The sequence below is a fragment of the Charadrius vociferus genome, unplaced genomic scaffold (assembly GCF_000708025.1).
Source record: "Charadrius vociferus isolate BGI_N301 unplaced genomic scaffold, ASM70802v2 scaffold581, whole genome shotgun sequence".
Lineage (NCBI taxonomy): Eukaryota > Metazoa > Chordata > Aves > Charadriiformes > Charadriidae > Charadrius > Charadrius vociferus.
Window position 1 is genome coordinate 81,057 of NW_009647024.1, and position 13,481 is coordinate 94,537.

A 13,481-nucleotide genomic window follows, 5' to 3' on the forward strand; every position below is an offset into this window, starting at 1 on the left:
AAAGAGTGAATCAGAATTACTCCGTGCAATCTAACACAGAGTTGGACTGCCACACTGGTGGTTCTCCTTCCACACGCAAATGTTTTAATCAGAAACTAAGCCTGTCTTCACATCTGACTGTATACCAAAAAAAAGTTATTTTCTGCTGGCCTCTAAATGGTTGTGTTATGTTCCTGATACCTTTAGATGTCTCTCTGTGTGTGAATATATATGTATTTTTAAACTTTTTATCTCTGAGGTGATTCCATTCAGAGATGGGTAAAGTGACGCTTGAACACGCAGTGCGTGGTTTGCACTGAACATTTTGCAAGCTTGCAAAAGTTTCTCTGGGTGATCTGAAAAATACCCTTTTATTCTGTACAAATATTTTATACTTCATATTTCTGGCTGTGGCTTGATACTGTTAAACTCAATAGAAAACTCATTCACTTCTGTCTGTGTGTGTGTTGGCTTAATTTATCATAAAAATACCAGATTGTTCTTTGCAGATTCCCTTCTGCCAAGACCAAAGTAAAAAGTGGTGTCTTCCATTAATGACTTGCTAGAATATTCTCTAGGCTTTTTGATGATGCTTGTAAAACAGAAGTATATTATTTAAATAAAATATTTATTGTAAAGTTTTTTGAAAACTTGAGCTTTCCTTAGCAAAAGTTGTTTTAATTTAGAAAAAAATACTTGTTCATACTTAAGCAAACAATTAAGAAACTTTCAAATACAGTCAGCCGTAATCCAGATAGAAATCATTAAACTTTTGACAGTTGGAGCAATCAGGCAGAGATATAGTTTGTAATTTAGAGAGACCAGCTTAAAAGAGAAAGTGAGACACCTCTCTTTTGAATTTCTTGATTCTCCAATCATTAATTTAAAAATACTTCTGGGAGACTATTCCTGCGAACTTTTGCTTAAAGTTCTAATTGAGAAGCATTCTGCAGATCACCTTGAAGGACTTGGTTCTAAAATGTACTAAGCTCTTTCTGTAAAGGTAACATTACTAACAATGATATGGTACTGTATGGTTGGTCTTAGTAAACTGAACAGAGGAAGCAGTGTACTGAGAAAACACCTCCTTCTGATTTCAGTGAGGTCTGCTGTTGTAGATCACCTTAGGAAAATGGATAATGAAATAGTTACTAGTGTTACACATTGTATAATTGGTTTACCTCTTCTTCTGTTTTCTTCTGTTACTGGTTGCATCGTTATTAGAGTATTTGTTCCCTCACCAGCTTCAGAAATTTCAGCTTGGTGTATCAATAAGCCTTAGAACCTAGGTATGTGTGCATTGTTTTCTGTTCAAAGAGACAGTTTCCAGACACATTTTCATATTAATTTTTTGTCATCCTTGACAGGTATGTGCAGAGCAGAGTACTAGACTGGGGATGTAGCAGTATTCAAAACAATAGCATAGACATACAACTAGGAGAGAGAAGGGATACTTGGGTGTTTAAAAAACAGTAAAACCCAAAGCCTGTGGTGTTTTCTTTTTTAACTCATTGTTCACATTTTAACTTTAGTAAATGAACTTTTAAACTGAGTTGTAGTTTTCTTTTTCTCTTTTCTCCCCCATTCCTTCTCCCCCAGTCCTTCCTGGATGACTGTGTACGTTTTTTTCCGAAGTTTGTGGTCTATGCCGTGTCTTTACTATCGGTACTTTGACTGAGTAACTTTAATTTGAGCATTGCTATTATCTATACTACACGTTATGTTGCTGTAATTTTTTTTCTTCTGACAGCTTAATTAGGCAATGGGTAATAGCAACTACCTATGTGTATATAAGTATGTATATACATTCAGAATATCAGTGGCTGGATACATGCAATGGAGTGATTAAGCAAAAGTGTGATTAGTGTAGACTAATGACTCACCCAAGCGTAGGCCTTTAGATTTAAAGGGGGGAAAAATCTGCCATAGTGTTAAACTGGAAAATTTTAATATGCATAACTGTTTTAAACTGTGAAACAGAATCAAGTTGCAGTTCTGTACACTCTAGATGTCTGATAGCTGTTATAAAATGGATTGTCTTTGGACGTGGCCTTGGGCAACGTGGTCTAGTGGGAGGTGTCCCTGCCTATGGCAGGGGGGTTGGAACTCAATGATCTTCAAGGTCCCTTCCAACCTAAGCCATTCTATGATTCTATGATTACTTGTGTTGGATTGGGTTAAATAGGGCAAGAATGAGTTGTTGCCTGTTTGGAAGCTACTGTTCTAAATCTTTCTTATGTACTTTATGGAAAATAGGCAAAATTTCTTCATCTGTCAGGATAAGGTGTTTAATTTCCTTACAGTCATCCATGACTACAGCAAGAACGATATTGAACAGTTTTTCCTCTATGTATGCACGTTAATAATTTTCCTGCACTAGGGAAATAAAAATTTTATCAGAAATAAAGAATGTGGCTCTTGTTTCAAGGAATAATGTATGGTCTTCCTTCTGGACATAGGTTTATTTGGGTTTTGTTTGCTTGCCAAATAGGTAGGCATTGTGTGAGATCAACTGCTAATTAGTAAATAGTTGGATAGTAAGTCTTGTTAGCAAAAACTTTGTTGTTTAGCGTATGCTTATAAGAAGGGCAGAATCTAGATGGCATCAAGAGTCAGATTTGTTAAGGTGACATGCTGGATTAAAATTTGGGACAAAATCAGTCTAACCATACCATAAGCATGTATGTGTTGGTCATGTTTATGACATACAGTGAGCACTTCTTCAGAGGACCAACAGTCCATCCTAGAGAAGTTTTTGAAGGTGATTTATATACAGGTTCCTTTCCCTGGGAAACTGACAGTAGATTCTATCAAGATGGGAAAAGTCCTTGTCAATGGAAATTTCAGAGAAGCGAAGTCTTTTGGGACAGCATCATATATGCTGCTATTCAGTTCATATCCATTTCTGACCAAAGGTAAGATGCTGGGACATGTTTCTGGCAAAGACAGAACTCTCTCCTCATCTAAATTCCACGTTAAAATTTGACACCTTCTCTGGTGACTTCATAAGAATTAAAACAAAAAAGCTTACTCTCCTGAGAGAGACCCAGACCCGTAAGTCTGGTCTTACCTGTGTTCAAACTACTTAGACTATAGGGTTTTTTTAAGGTACATTGACAAGAGACTGCAGTAAATGCACGCGATTTGGGCTAGTGTTACCTGCTGGGGCTGAATTCGGGAAGACTGTCAAACTCAGAGATAAGGTGAAAAAAATTATCAAGGTTCTGAATTTGCTGTGACTAGACTTTCTGGGACGTAAGTAAACTTGCTTAAAACTATCTTGGCTATCTTCAGCTTCTGTTGCAACGCGAGCCTACCCTTAATTTTTTTTTACCATGTCAAATCCATTGTTAGAGGGATACAAATATTAAATTGTATTGCTAAAATCTGTTAAGCAAGTTAATTAAAGATGGCAAACTTTCCAGTTTATTGGACATTAGTTGTAAATGCTGTAGAAAGTCAAAGCAAGGTGGGAACAATTATTTTGGTACACAGTGTGGTATAGTAGGAGCAGCAATTAGTACAAAATAACAAATATTACTTAAACAGTATGGCTATGACATTGGCATTTCTTTTGAGAAGTGAAAAGGGACTGTGGAGCTTGTACTGCATGTGAGACTTTTCCTTTGACAGTATGTGTTCCCCAAAATGGAAGTAATCACCCTGACTTCAAACCTTCAATAGAAATCTAAAGAAACCAATCTTCCTTTGGAGAGAAAATAGTACTTGCAAGCAACTCTGTAAAGCCAAATATATTGTTGAAAAGATGTAAATATAAATAGCAAAATCAAACCCGGAGTGTCTGGTACTTGCAGCTTTTTGGGACTTGCTCATTCAGTACTTACCAAGTTTAATATTGCTTGATCCTGCATCACTGTAAAACGGGAAATCACTGATCCTGGTTCTTTGGAGGTTAATGGAAATCAGAACCATTGAACAAAGCAGCCTATGGCTTTACTTGCTGCTCTTAAAAGTTGAAATGGGTTTCTAATATGATTTTATAAAGCATAAAGTGTTTTACATTACTTCAAGTGTATCAGTTATTGGAGGAAATGTAACTACGTGCATACGTGATAGATGTTAGGTGCAAATATTAAACTTTTATTTTAGACTAATGTATCAATTTGTTGTATGAATAAATATAATGAACTATTAAAAGTTCTTGATTTGTCACTCAGCAAAAATTAATTAAGTTCATAGAAGTCTACATTTTGAAAAAATAATATTGGAACTCTTTGGGAGAAAAGTGTTATCTTAAAATGCTGATGTCTTTACTAAGGTGAAGAAGTACTGGAATTCTGACCATGAGGTAACATGAAAATGGTCACCAATGAACAAGGTCCCTCAGCTAAAAAAATCTCTGCAAAGGGGGGCATCTAGCCTGATGTTCACCTTTAAAAGGGTTGTTTTTCCCTTTCTTCACAGCAGGTTTTTTTTGCCTTCTCCTCCAGTAGAGATAAGAACTTCATATCTTGCTCCGAAGATGATGGGCCACTCCTGCAGCCTATAGAAAAATAATCTACTTTTTATTGCCTCTAGAAGTAGTTTTTTCTCTGCTTTGTGTAAAGAGCTACAGAGTTTGTTGAGGTGTCATCAGACAAGAGGAAAGAAATGGGGGATCCATTCTGTGAACTTTGTAAGATGCTACTGAAAAAGTTTTTAGAAACCTTTCTTTCCAGTAGGTAAAGTTTGTGTTGTGTTACTGGTGGTGAAATAGTGTACTGTTCATAAATGAAGTACAATATAATCTCTTCAAACTACATAGTGCTTCAGTAAATAGGTATGCTTTAAAAATGTTTATTTAATCATCAAGTTTACAACAGTGCTGTGCAACTGAAATTTAGTCCATTTGTCTTAAATTAACAAAGGCTGCATATTGAGTCTGTGCACTCTTACCAAACAGGTAGTGCAAATCAGCAAGCCAAAAGAGTCCTGGTACTGAGTTCTCATGAACATCTTGATTCCCAGTTTGAATGGGAATTGTGGATTCTTGCTTTAACATGGTAGCTTCTTGCATGCACGTGTGTGAGAGGGTCATCCCATTTCCATCGGCTGACTGCAAAGCATACTGATCTTTTATAGCTGGCGCAGGCTCTTGCTTAGTTCACGTACCTAAACCATCCAGTTCCCTGTTGATGGTCCCATTTCTTCTCTCACTGATCATGTGTGTCATCATTTGTTCTAGCTGTACCCATTAGACAAACTTGTTTGGTGGTTAACAGAGACATTTTTTTCAAATAACAATGTTGTAAACAGTGAAAATCCGTCTAGGGCTGCTGAAGATCCTTAAAATAGTATCTGTAGGTTGTTTTAAGAAATCAATAAAGGAAGAATAATAATTGGGTTACAGAACAACATGAGTTTCGGATTATTCATCATTTAACTTTATTTTGATCTGGGAGGTTCTTCAGTGGGTTTTTCTTAGTGCAAATGTGGATATATCAGATTTAGTGACTGCAGTGGAAACAACTAGGATGTTTTGTCTGCAGAAGAGGAACTCTTACTTAGAAGAAGCGGAAAACTATGATACTCATTTCATAATATCTGTGCATATCTACAGTTAACCATATTTTTGTTATGAAAATATAACTTAGTTCTAGGCCTCATAGTCTATGGATAGGGTTGTAGAAATTTAGAAAATAATCCATTAAGTCATTTGCTGCCCCTTCACATTTCACTTCCTGTTTCCCTTGCTGGTTTTGGTTACCCCTTTATCGTGCCGGCACACTGCCTAACTACTGTTAAACTCTTGTTTTCAGGCTTTTATACAAATTCACTTCAGTCACCACATGTTGACTTTCAGATAGACTAGGACAGAAAGGCTTAGGGAAATTATGTACAGTAAGAAAGTATATAAATCTATAATGTGTAAATACTGTAACACTTGCTGAAAGATCTGTCCATTACCTGGACTTGGCTGTTTTGCCTGCTTGTAGCTCCTGTAAAGTTGCAAATCTTGGCTACTTCAGTGTTACGTTGTCATGGTTTTGGCTGGAATGGAGTTGACTTTCTTATTAGCATCTGGTATAGTGCTGTGTTCTGGGTTTGAGATGGGAATACTGTTGATAGCACCTTAATGTTCCTGGCAGTTGCAAAGCAGTCAAGGCCTTTTCTGCTGCTCACATCGCCCTGCCAGCGAGTAGACTGGGAGTGCACAAAAAGTCGTGAGGAGACACAGCCACGACAGCTGACATCAACTGACCAAAGGGATATTCCATACCATGTGATGTCATGCTCAGCATATAAATCTGGGGAAGAAGAAAGAAGGGGGAATGTTTGGTGTTAGGGTGTTTTGTCTTCCCAAGTAACCATTACGCGTGATGGAGCCCTGCTTTCCTGGAGATGGCTGAACACCGGCCTGCCCATGGGAAGCAGCGAATGAATGCCTTGTCCTGCTTTGCTTGCATGTGTGGCTTTTGCTTTACTTACTAAACTGACTTTATCTCAACCCACAAGTTTTCTCACTTTTACTCTTCTTACTCTCTGCCCCATCCCACCATGGGGGGAGTGAGCGAGTGGCTGTGTGACCCTAGTTGCTGGCTAGGGTTAAATCAAGACATTTGTGTAAATGATGTTATATCTGAGTATTCTATGTGAGTATTCTGTACATCTGTTAAATTCTTTCTGAAGTAATCTGCCTTTTTTTTAGGAGTTATTGGCTTTGGATATGTTGTGTTTTATGCAATCCCAACTTGAAGTATTAATGTTTCTTCTCTTTCCAAGATCACGTGGTCGTGTGATAATGAGGTTAATTTTAAAGTTAAAACTGTAAACAGTGGTTCTTACGTTGGTATTTGTAATTGCTGCGTATGTATACACTTACAAACGAAGTTTCTTGAGTTGCTGTAACAAAGACCACAGTATTTATTTGAAAACCTGAGAATGAATTAATCAATATAAAGCAAAACAGTCAATATCTTTAGTATGAAAAAACACTTCTCTAAACTGTAAAAGGTTTTAATTACATCTAAAGAGTCCTCAGTGTGATCTTCAACAGAAAAGTCTATGTAAATTATTTGTCAGTGGTTGTCTGCCAAAAGAAACCTAGGGGACATGGCAAATCAGACAGTTGAAGTTAATTAGTGTTGTGTGTGCATCACATGCATAGAGATTTAAAAGCCACCAGCACTACTGTGTGATGATTCTTCAAAATAAGATCTTTGGGAAATAATTTTCTGAGTTTGGGTCTACAGTGTGATTTGCCTGTGGGATCTGGAGAATGAATTTTTTACATGTCCCATCAAAACTTGCAGCAGAATAAAAAGTGGTGTATCTTTTTAAAAGTAGTTTAAAAAGTTTTATTTGGAAATGCATAAAGGTATAACATCTGTCACAAGTCATGGTAGCAGGTAGAAAAATACACTTGTTCATTACTTTTGCTTGTGCCAATTTACTCAGACTGTTCTACCTGTGTAGGACTCAAATTACGGAAAGTTTTTTTTTTTTTAAAGGTGTTGTGTTAACAGTAAAATCTAGTGACTTTCCAACAATGGAGAATAGTGTTAATTCTGAGACTGATACAGGATCAAACATAATTAGAGAGGTCTTCAGCTTTTCTGGAAATCTTCTATTTGGGAAGAAAGTATTTCTGTATTTTTGTTTTGCTTTGTAGATAAGAAGTTTGTAAAATGGAATTATCCATGGTGTTGTTGTATAATACCTTCAGCATATAGGAATTGTGTACTTGTAAAACAAATAAGTATAAGATATATATCTTTCAACACTGATTTAAATCATCTAACCTTGGAAATGAAAGCAACCTACACTATTTTCTTTGCCTGATGGCATATCTGAAACAGTAAAAATGTTGCATTGCCTTAAAAGTAAAAATAAATATTATAAGGCTAAAGAAGGTACTTAGAAAAGGAATTACAGTTTCTATACAAATTCTTATTTTACTATATTAAATACTTAATAATGAACAATAGTATGCAGTTTAGCTGTTAACCAGAGATGGGTGAATTGTAACTCCTGACTGCTATCAGTTTTAAAATAACTTCATTTGAAATACTTGTTGAAAGCATACTGAAGGAATGAACTGCATTAATCACATCATTATGAAAGAAAAGATTTTATGCAGATATTTGTGTTTCCCCAAAATGTCAAATTTCTCCATATTGGCCTCCTAAGAAGGGAAAAAGCTGGGAGAAAAAGCCTAGGGAATGTTGTTAGTTTTTTTCCCTGTGAGAAATGGGGAACTTGCACATCTTTCTAGTATCTGCTAATTTAAAAAGCAAATTAAAATACTCTTTCTCTGGACAGTAGCATGATATCGTCCGCTGTGTGCTATATCACCGTTTGAATCGTAATTCTTCCTCTTTGGCAGTAGTAGAATGTGTGGGTGGGATGTAGATCCAGATTCTCCACACTGGCTGCCCTTTCAATATACTGAACGTTCCCTGTCAGAGAGCTACCTACTGGTTTTTGTTTTAAACATAGAAAATATTTAGTTTGCAAGCATATGTCAAATGGCTCAGATGCACAGAGCAGTTGCCAGCGATTGGAGATGATGTGGCCTGACCACTTTGCCAAGCTAACGAGAGAACTTTCAGTGCTGGGTTTTGACTCAAGAACAGCATCAAGTTTCTGATGCCTCACCAGCAATGGTGTGGAAGATATGCAGGTGAAGGAAAAAACAGTTGATATAAAACTCGTCAACAGTTCTTCAGAGAAGCATTCTCAAAGGGAGGGATACACTAAGGTGAATAACTTTGGGTTGAAATATATTTGTCAGTAATAATCTAATTCAACTGTACAACATGCAAGCTTTTGTTAAAGTTACTGAAACACATAGCATTTCAAATTGCCATCTAGCTGGTAATAATTTTCTCAGTATTTCAATCCTTCATTTTTATCCTGTAGACATCATTGCACTTGTGTGAATAAATACAGTTCTTTCAAAACAGTAATATAATCAGCAATTTGAGTATTATATAGAAATATATTTAATTGCCTTTTTTCTTTTTTCTTTCCTATAGGGCAGATCATACCAGAAAGAAGGTTTGTAGAAGCAATAAATCGTCAAGCATATCAGTATGAAATGGGTGACTTTCCAGCAGAATGGGAAGGTAAATCCTGAACATTTTTGTTTCATTTCAAGATAATTTTGACATTGAATGTAGATTCAATGTATTTAATGGAAAGCCTTACTATGTGAATGGGTTGTCTATTATCTTTCATTTTGAGTAATGCAGGTTTTTGTTTAACTGCATAGTTACTATGAATTGTTAAAGTAACCCCTTTACAAATAGGATAAATTCTATTTACAAAATCAGTACTTACTGGAAATGTAAATAAAGCCTGTATGATCATGATTTTCTCCTATTAAATGTGAAAATTTTTGTACCTGAGGGGGATCTGATAGAATAACCAAAACTAAATGTGTTACACTTCCTCGTTATGCCTTCACTGCAGTGTTAATTTGTAGGTCAGTTGAATTATTGGTAGCACAGTGATGAGGCTTTTTTCTTTATGGTGGTATTTGGTTTTCTATACTCTTCCTCACACAATCTTCTAGGGAGTTGGAGAACCTGGTAATAATTAACCATTTTTTCCCACTGCTACTGATGAAAAATTTGTCTGAAAATTTGGGACATAAAAAGAAATTCAGGGAGGTTAGAAAAGTTTCTTAGGATTAGCTAAGCAGCCCTTGGAGAAAGACAGAAAGCAGAGAGGGAGTGTATGTTGCTTCTTGAGGCTGTAGGAGTTCAAGCCAAGTGTGGGGTTAAATATGGCTTTAAATCCAGGACTGTATAGCATAAGCAAGGAACCCCTGAAATAGTAGGTGGAGTCTACCTGTCATTTAGCATGCTTTTTGGGGAGAATAGTATCTAGGCGTCTCCCAGAAGTTGGTGGGTTTAAATCAAACAAACTTAAATTTTAAGCAGTGTGTAGTTAAACTGTGGAATTCCCTGTCATTGAATATTCTGCTTGCTGGAAGTTTGCATGAGTTCAAAAAGTGATTAAAAGAATTTGTGGAAGAAAAATCCTTCTCATACACAGACATTACTGTGGTTTAATGTGTCGGTGTGCTCCAAATTAATGGAAGCCACAGAGTGTTTTGAGGAAATATCGCAATGTATTTGCTTTACCTCACTCTTTATTTTGTGCTTACTGTTAGCCCCTGAGGGAGATGATACTGAGGTAAGAGAAAACTTTGGTCTCGTTATATCCCTTCGTGGAGTCAGTAGAGAAATACCAAATGTTCTCATATTGCATTTTATCATTGTCATTACACTGATTCCTGTGACCAACTAAGGCTAGTATTAACAGTTAAATGCTTCTCAAAGGTGTTTCAGCCCTATTAGCGGCATTTGCCAACTGTGACAAAACCACAGTATCAACAGCTTCTGTCTTCTATTGCTGCAGTACCCACAGTTAGCTGGCAAGTCTTCATCTAGTTGCTTCTGATTCTTTATTGGTCCAGGATAGCCATCTTCTGAAGGACAGCAGCAGCCTGGTAATCTTGTCCTTACATCTGGTGCTTGAATGGGTATCTACCTTATCCAGCTTTCTGAAGGTCTGCTCCCTCATCTAAAAGTTCTCCAACCACTGCTGGTCATCTTAGGTCTCTGTCATACAATCATTCTGTCATGCCATCGTTCTGCACCACAAACACGGTGAAGCATATATAAAGCCTCACGTAACTCTGCTGTGAATGAAATCTCATCCAAGACCTGCTGCTACCTTTTAAGTGATGAAAATTGCAGTCCAATAGTCTCTACCTGCGCTTGGCTGGAATTAACAGAAAACAAAATGGACAGTCAGACTGTCTCAGATGAGTTTGGGCTAACCGCCCTTTCACAAAGGGTCTTAGACTGGTTCAAGCAAATTGCTATATGAACCTGTTCCTTAGGACTGCTGGAAGTGGTGTAGCACTAATAAGCCTGCACTGTATTTCGCTTCAGAAATCTTAGCACAAATCCATGTGATTTGATAGTGTGGTACATGGCAGAGTAAAGCACCAGTACAGGGGCCTTGGAGTTAAGGGTTAGGTACCCTGTGGTGTGGACTTGTCTAAAAAGATGCAGACCTGAGATGTGCTTTTGCAAATCAAAGCATCTTATTAAGGTTTGTTTTAAAGAAGAAAAGATAGTTGTCCAGTCCCATTTTATGAGCTGTGTTTACACTTTTAAAGCTTAACTTCCTCATCTTTGTAACTGTGTTTTTTTTCATTGTGGTTTTGTCAACACTAAATGGAAAGAATTCACAGAGAAAAGGAAAATTTACAGTTGGCAGATAGGTAAGTCTTTTCCTTTTAAGTACTGAATTTCTCTAGAAACAGAAAGAAAAGATACATGCATCTTTCTTTTCCCCCGTGAATTCCTTAAGCAGAATGGGTGTGTAGTGCATGTTTCTGACAGATGAAGTATGGGAATTCCACAAAAAATCTAACCTGTATTTTTTTGTCCAATGCCAATTTAAGCATTACTCACAGTGTTGTGGAAGTATAACTTTAAAAAAGCCAGAACTGGTACTTCTGCTTTGGGTATAGAGGATGTTCAAAGAACTAATGTGCCTCTGCTATATACTGGGGTGTGAATTAGGGATGTGGGATGCTCTGAACTTCAGTTCATCACTACTTCTTTTCTGCCTCCTGTAAAATGAAAAATTCTTAATGAGTAAGAAATGGGAAAGGATGGAAACAGTAGAGTTCAAATAATACTATAGAAGCCAGTTATCGGAGTGGAATCAGTTAAATACAAGGTTTTCAGGCACATTTTGCTGAAAGGCTCATTACAATTGTGTCCCTATTTTTTCCTCTTTAGATTGATCTAGAAGTTTCCCAGGCCCACAAGACCTTTGCTGAACTTTCACTCTATCTTCTGTCCAGACTCTTGAAAATTTCCCAGAGCATTCTTCCTGCGGGTGTTCGCTTTATAATTTGTGCTCTCATGGATGCTGATCATTCCGGCAAATAGTCTGAGGATTTGCAGAAGGATTTCTAAAATACTTGCTGTTTTCTCTGAACAGTAGAAAACAAATACAAGGTTAGAAGGCTGTATAATATTTCTTCCTTCTGCTTTCTCTTTACTCTTGGAAAATTTGTGGATTTTTAGCGTTCTAAATCCTCTCTACTCGTCACATGCTTACTTTCATCTCCAGTGGCCTTCTCTCCAAATCCACTTTGACATCTGCAGCCTCTCTGCTTCAGTTTTGGTGGTTCAGCATTAGCTGTCTCTTTTCCTAGCCTTCTCAGGCTTTTTACTTTAAGGACTGTGCTAAAGTTTCTGTTGCCTTATTTCTTCTACTTTTTCGTGGGAACTGCAGAGAGCTGCTTTCACCTGTGCTGTCTTTATTCTGCGAGGACTAATTTTTTTCACAGAATGGGATTGGAATGGACCTTTGAAGATCATCTAGTCCAACCCCCCTGACAAAGCAGGTTCACCTAGGGCAGGTTGGACAGGAATGCATCCAGGTGGGTTTTGAATATCTCCAGAGAAGGAGACTCCACAACCTCTCTGGGCAGCCTGTTCCAGTGCTCTGCCACTCTCAAAGTAAAGAAGTTTTTCCTTGTGTTGAGGTGGAATTTCCTGTGTTCCAGTTTGTGCCCATTGCCTCTTGTCCTTTCACTGGACACCACTGAAAAGTCTGGCCCCATCCTCTTGGCACCTGCCCTTTAGATACTTATAAGCATCAATAAGGTCCACTCTCAGTCTTTTCCAGGCTAAACAGACCTAGGTCTCAGCCTTTCCTCATAAGAGAAATGCTCCATTCCCTTGATCATCTTTGTAGCCCTCTGTTGGACTCTCTCCAGGCTAACTGGCCTGTAGTTTCCCAGGTCCTCCTCCTTGCTGTTTTTTAAGACTGGTGTGACATTGGCTTTCTTCCAGTCCTAAGGTACCTCTCATGTTCCCCGTGACCTTTCAGAGATGATGGAGAGCGGCTTCACCGTAACATCTGCCAGGTCCCTCAGCATTCATGGGTGCATCCCATCAGGGCCCATGGATTTGTGGGTGTCAGGTTTGCATAAATGATCTCTAACCCAATCCTCCTCAATCAAGGGAGAATCTTCCCTTCTCCAGGGTCTCTCTCTTACCTCCAGGGTCTGGGATTCCTGAGGGCCGGCACTATCAGTAAAGACTCAAGCAAAGAAGGCATTCAGTAACTGTGCCTTCTCTGCATCCTCCGTCACCAGGGCACCTACCTCACCCAGCAGTGGGCCCACATTTTCCGTAGTCTTCCTTGTGCTACTGATGTCCTTGAAGAAGCCCTTCTTACTGTCCTTGACATTCCTTGCCAGGTTTAATTCCAAGTGGGCCTTGGCCTTCCTTGTTGCATCCCTGCATGCTCTGACAACTCTTTGCTTGTGGATTATCTTTAATGGCCACCTGATTGAAAAGCAGTCCTCACAGCACCCTTTCTCTCCCCTTGTTTCTATACATTACACCGTGCTGATTAGAAAAGAAACTTCTTGTGAGCCCCCCCACCCCTGGAAGTGTTCACACCATCCCTGGAAGCGTTCAAGACCCAGTTGGATGGGGCTTTGAGCAACCTGGTCT

General features: G+C 38.1%; 1 protein-coding gene across 1 annotated transcript in view; it reads left to right on the forward strand.

The window, feature by feature from the left end:
- The first annotated feature begins 2,794 nt into the window (after nucleotides 1-2,794).
- Nucleotides 2,795-13,481, forward strand: part of NDUFAF2 (NADH dehydrogenase (ubiquinone) complex I, assembly factor 2) — a 30,227-nt gene continuing 19,540 nt past the window's right edge. The window contains exons 1-2 of the mRNA XM_009895505.1: nucleotides 2,795-2,894; nucleotides 8,958-9,047. Coding sequence (XP_009893807.1) covers nucleotides 2,795-2,894; nucleotides 8,958-9,047 — 190 coding nt within the window. The remainder of the gene's footprint in view (nucleotides 2,895-8,957; nucleotides 9,048-13,481) is intronic.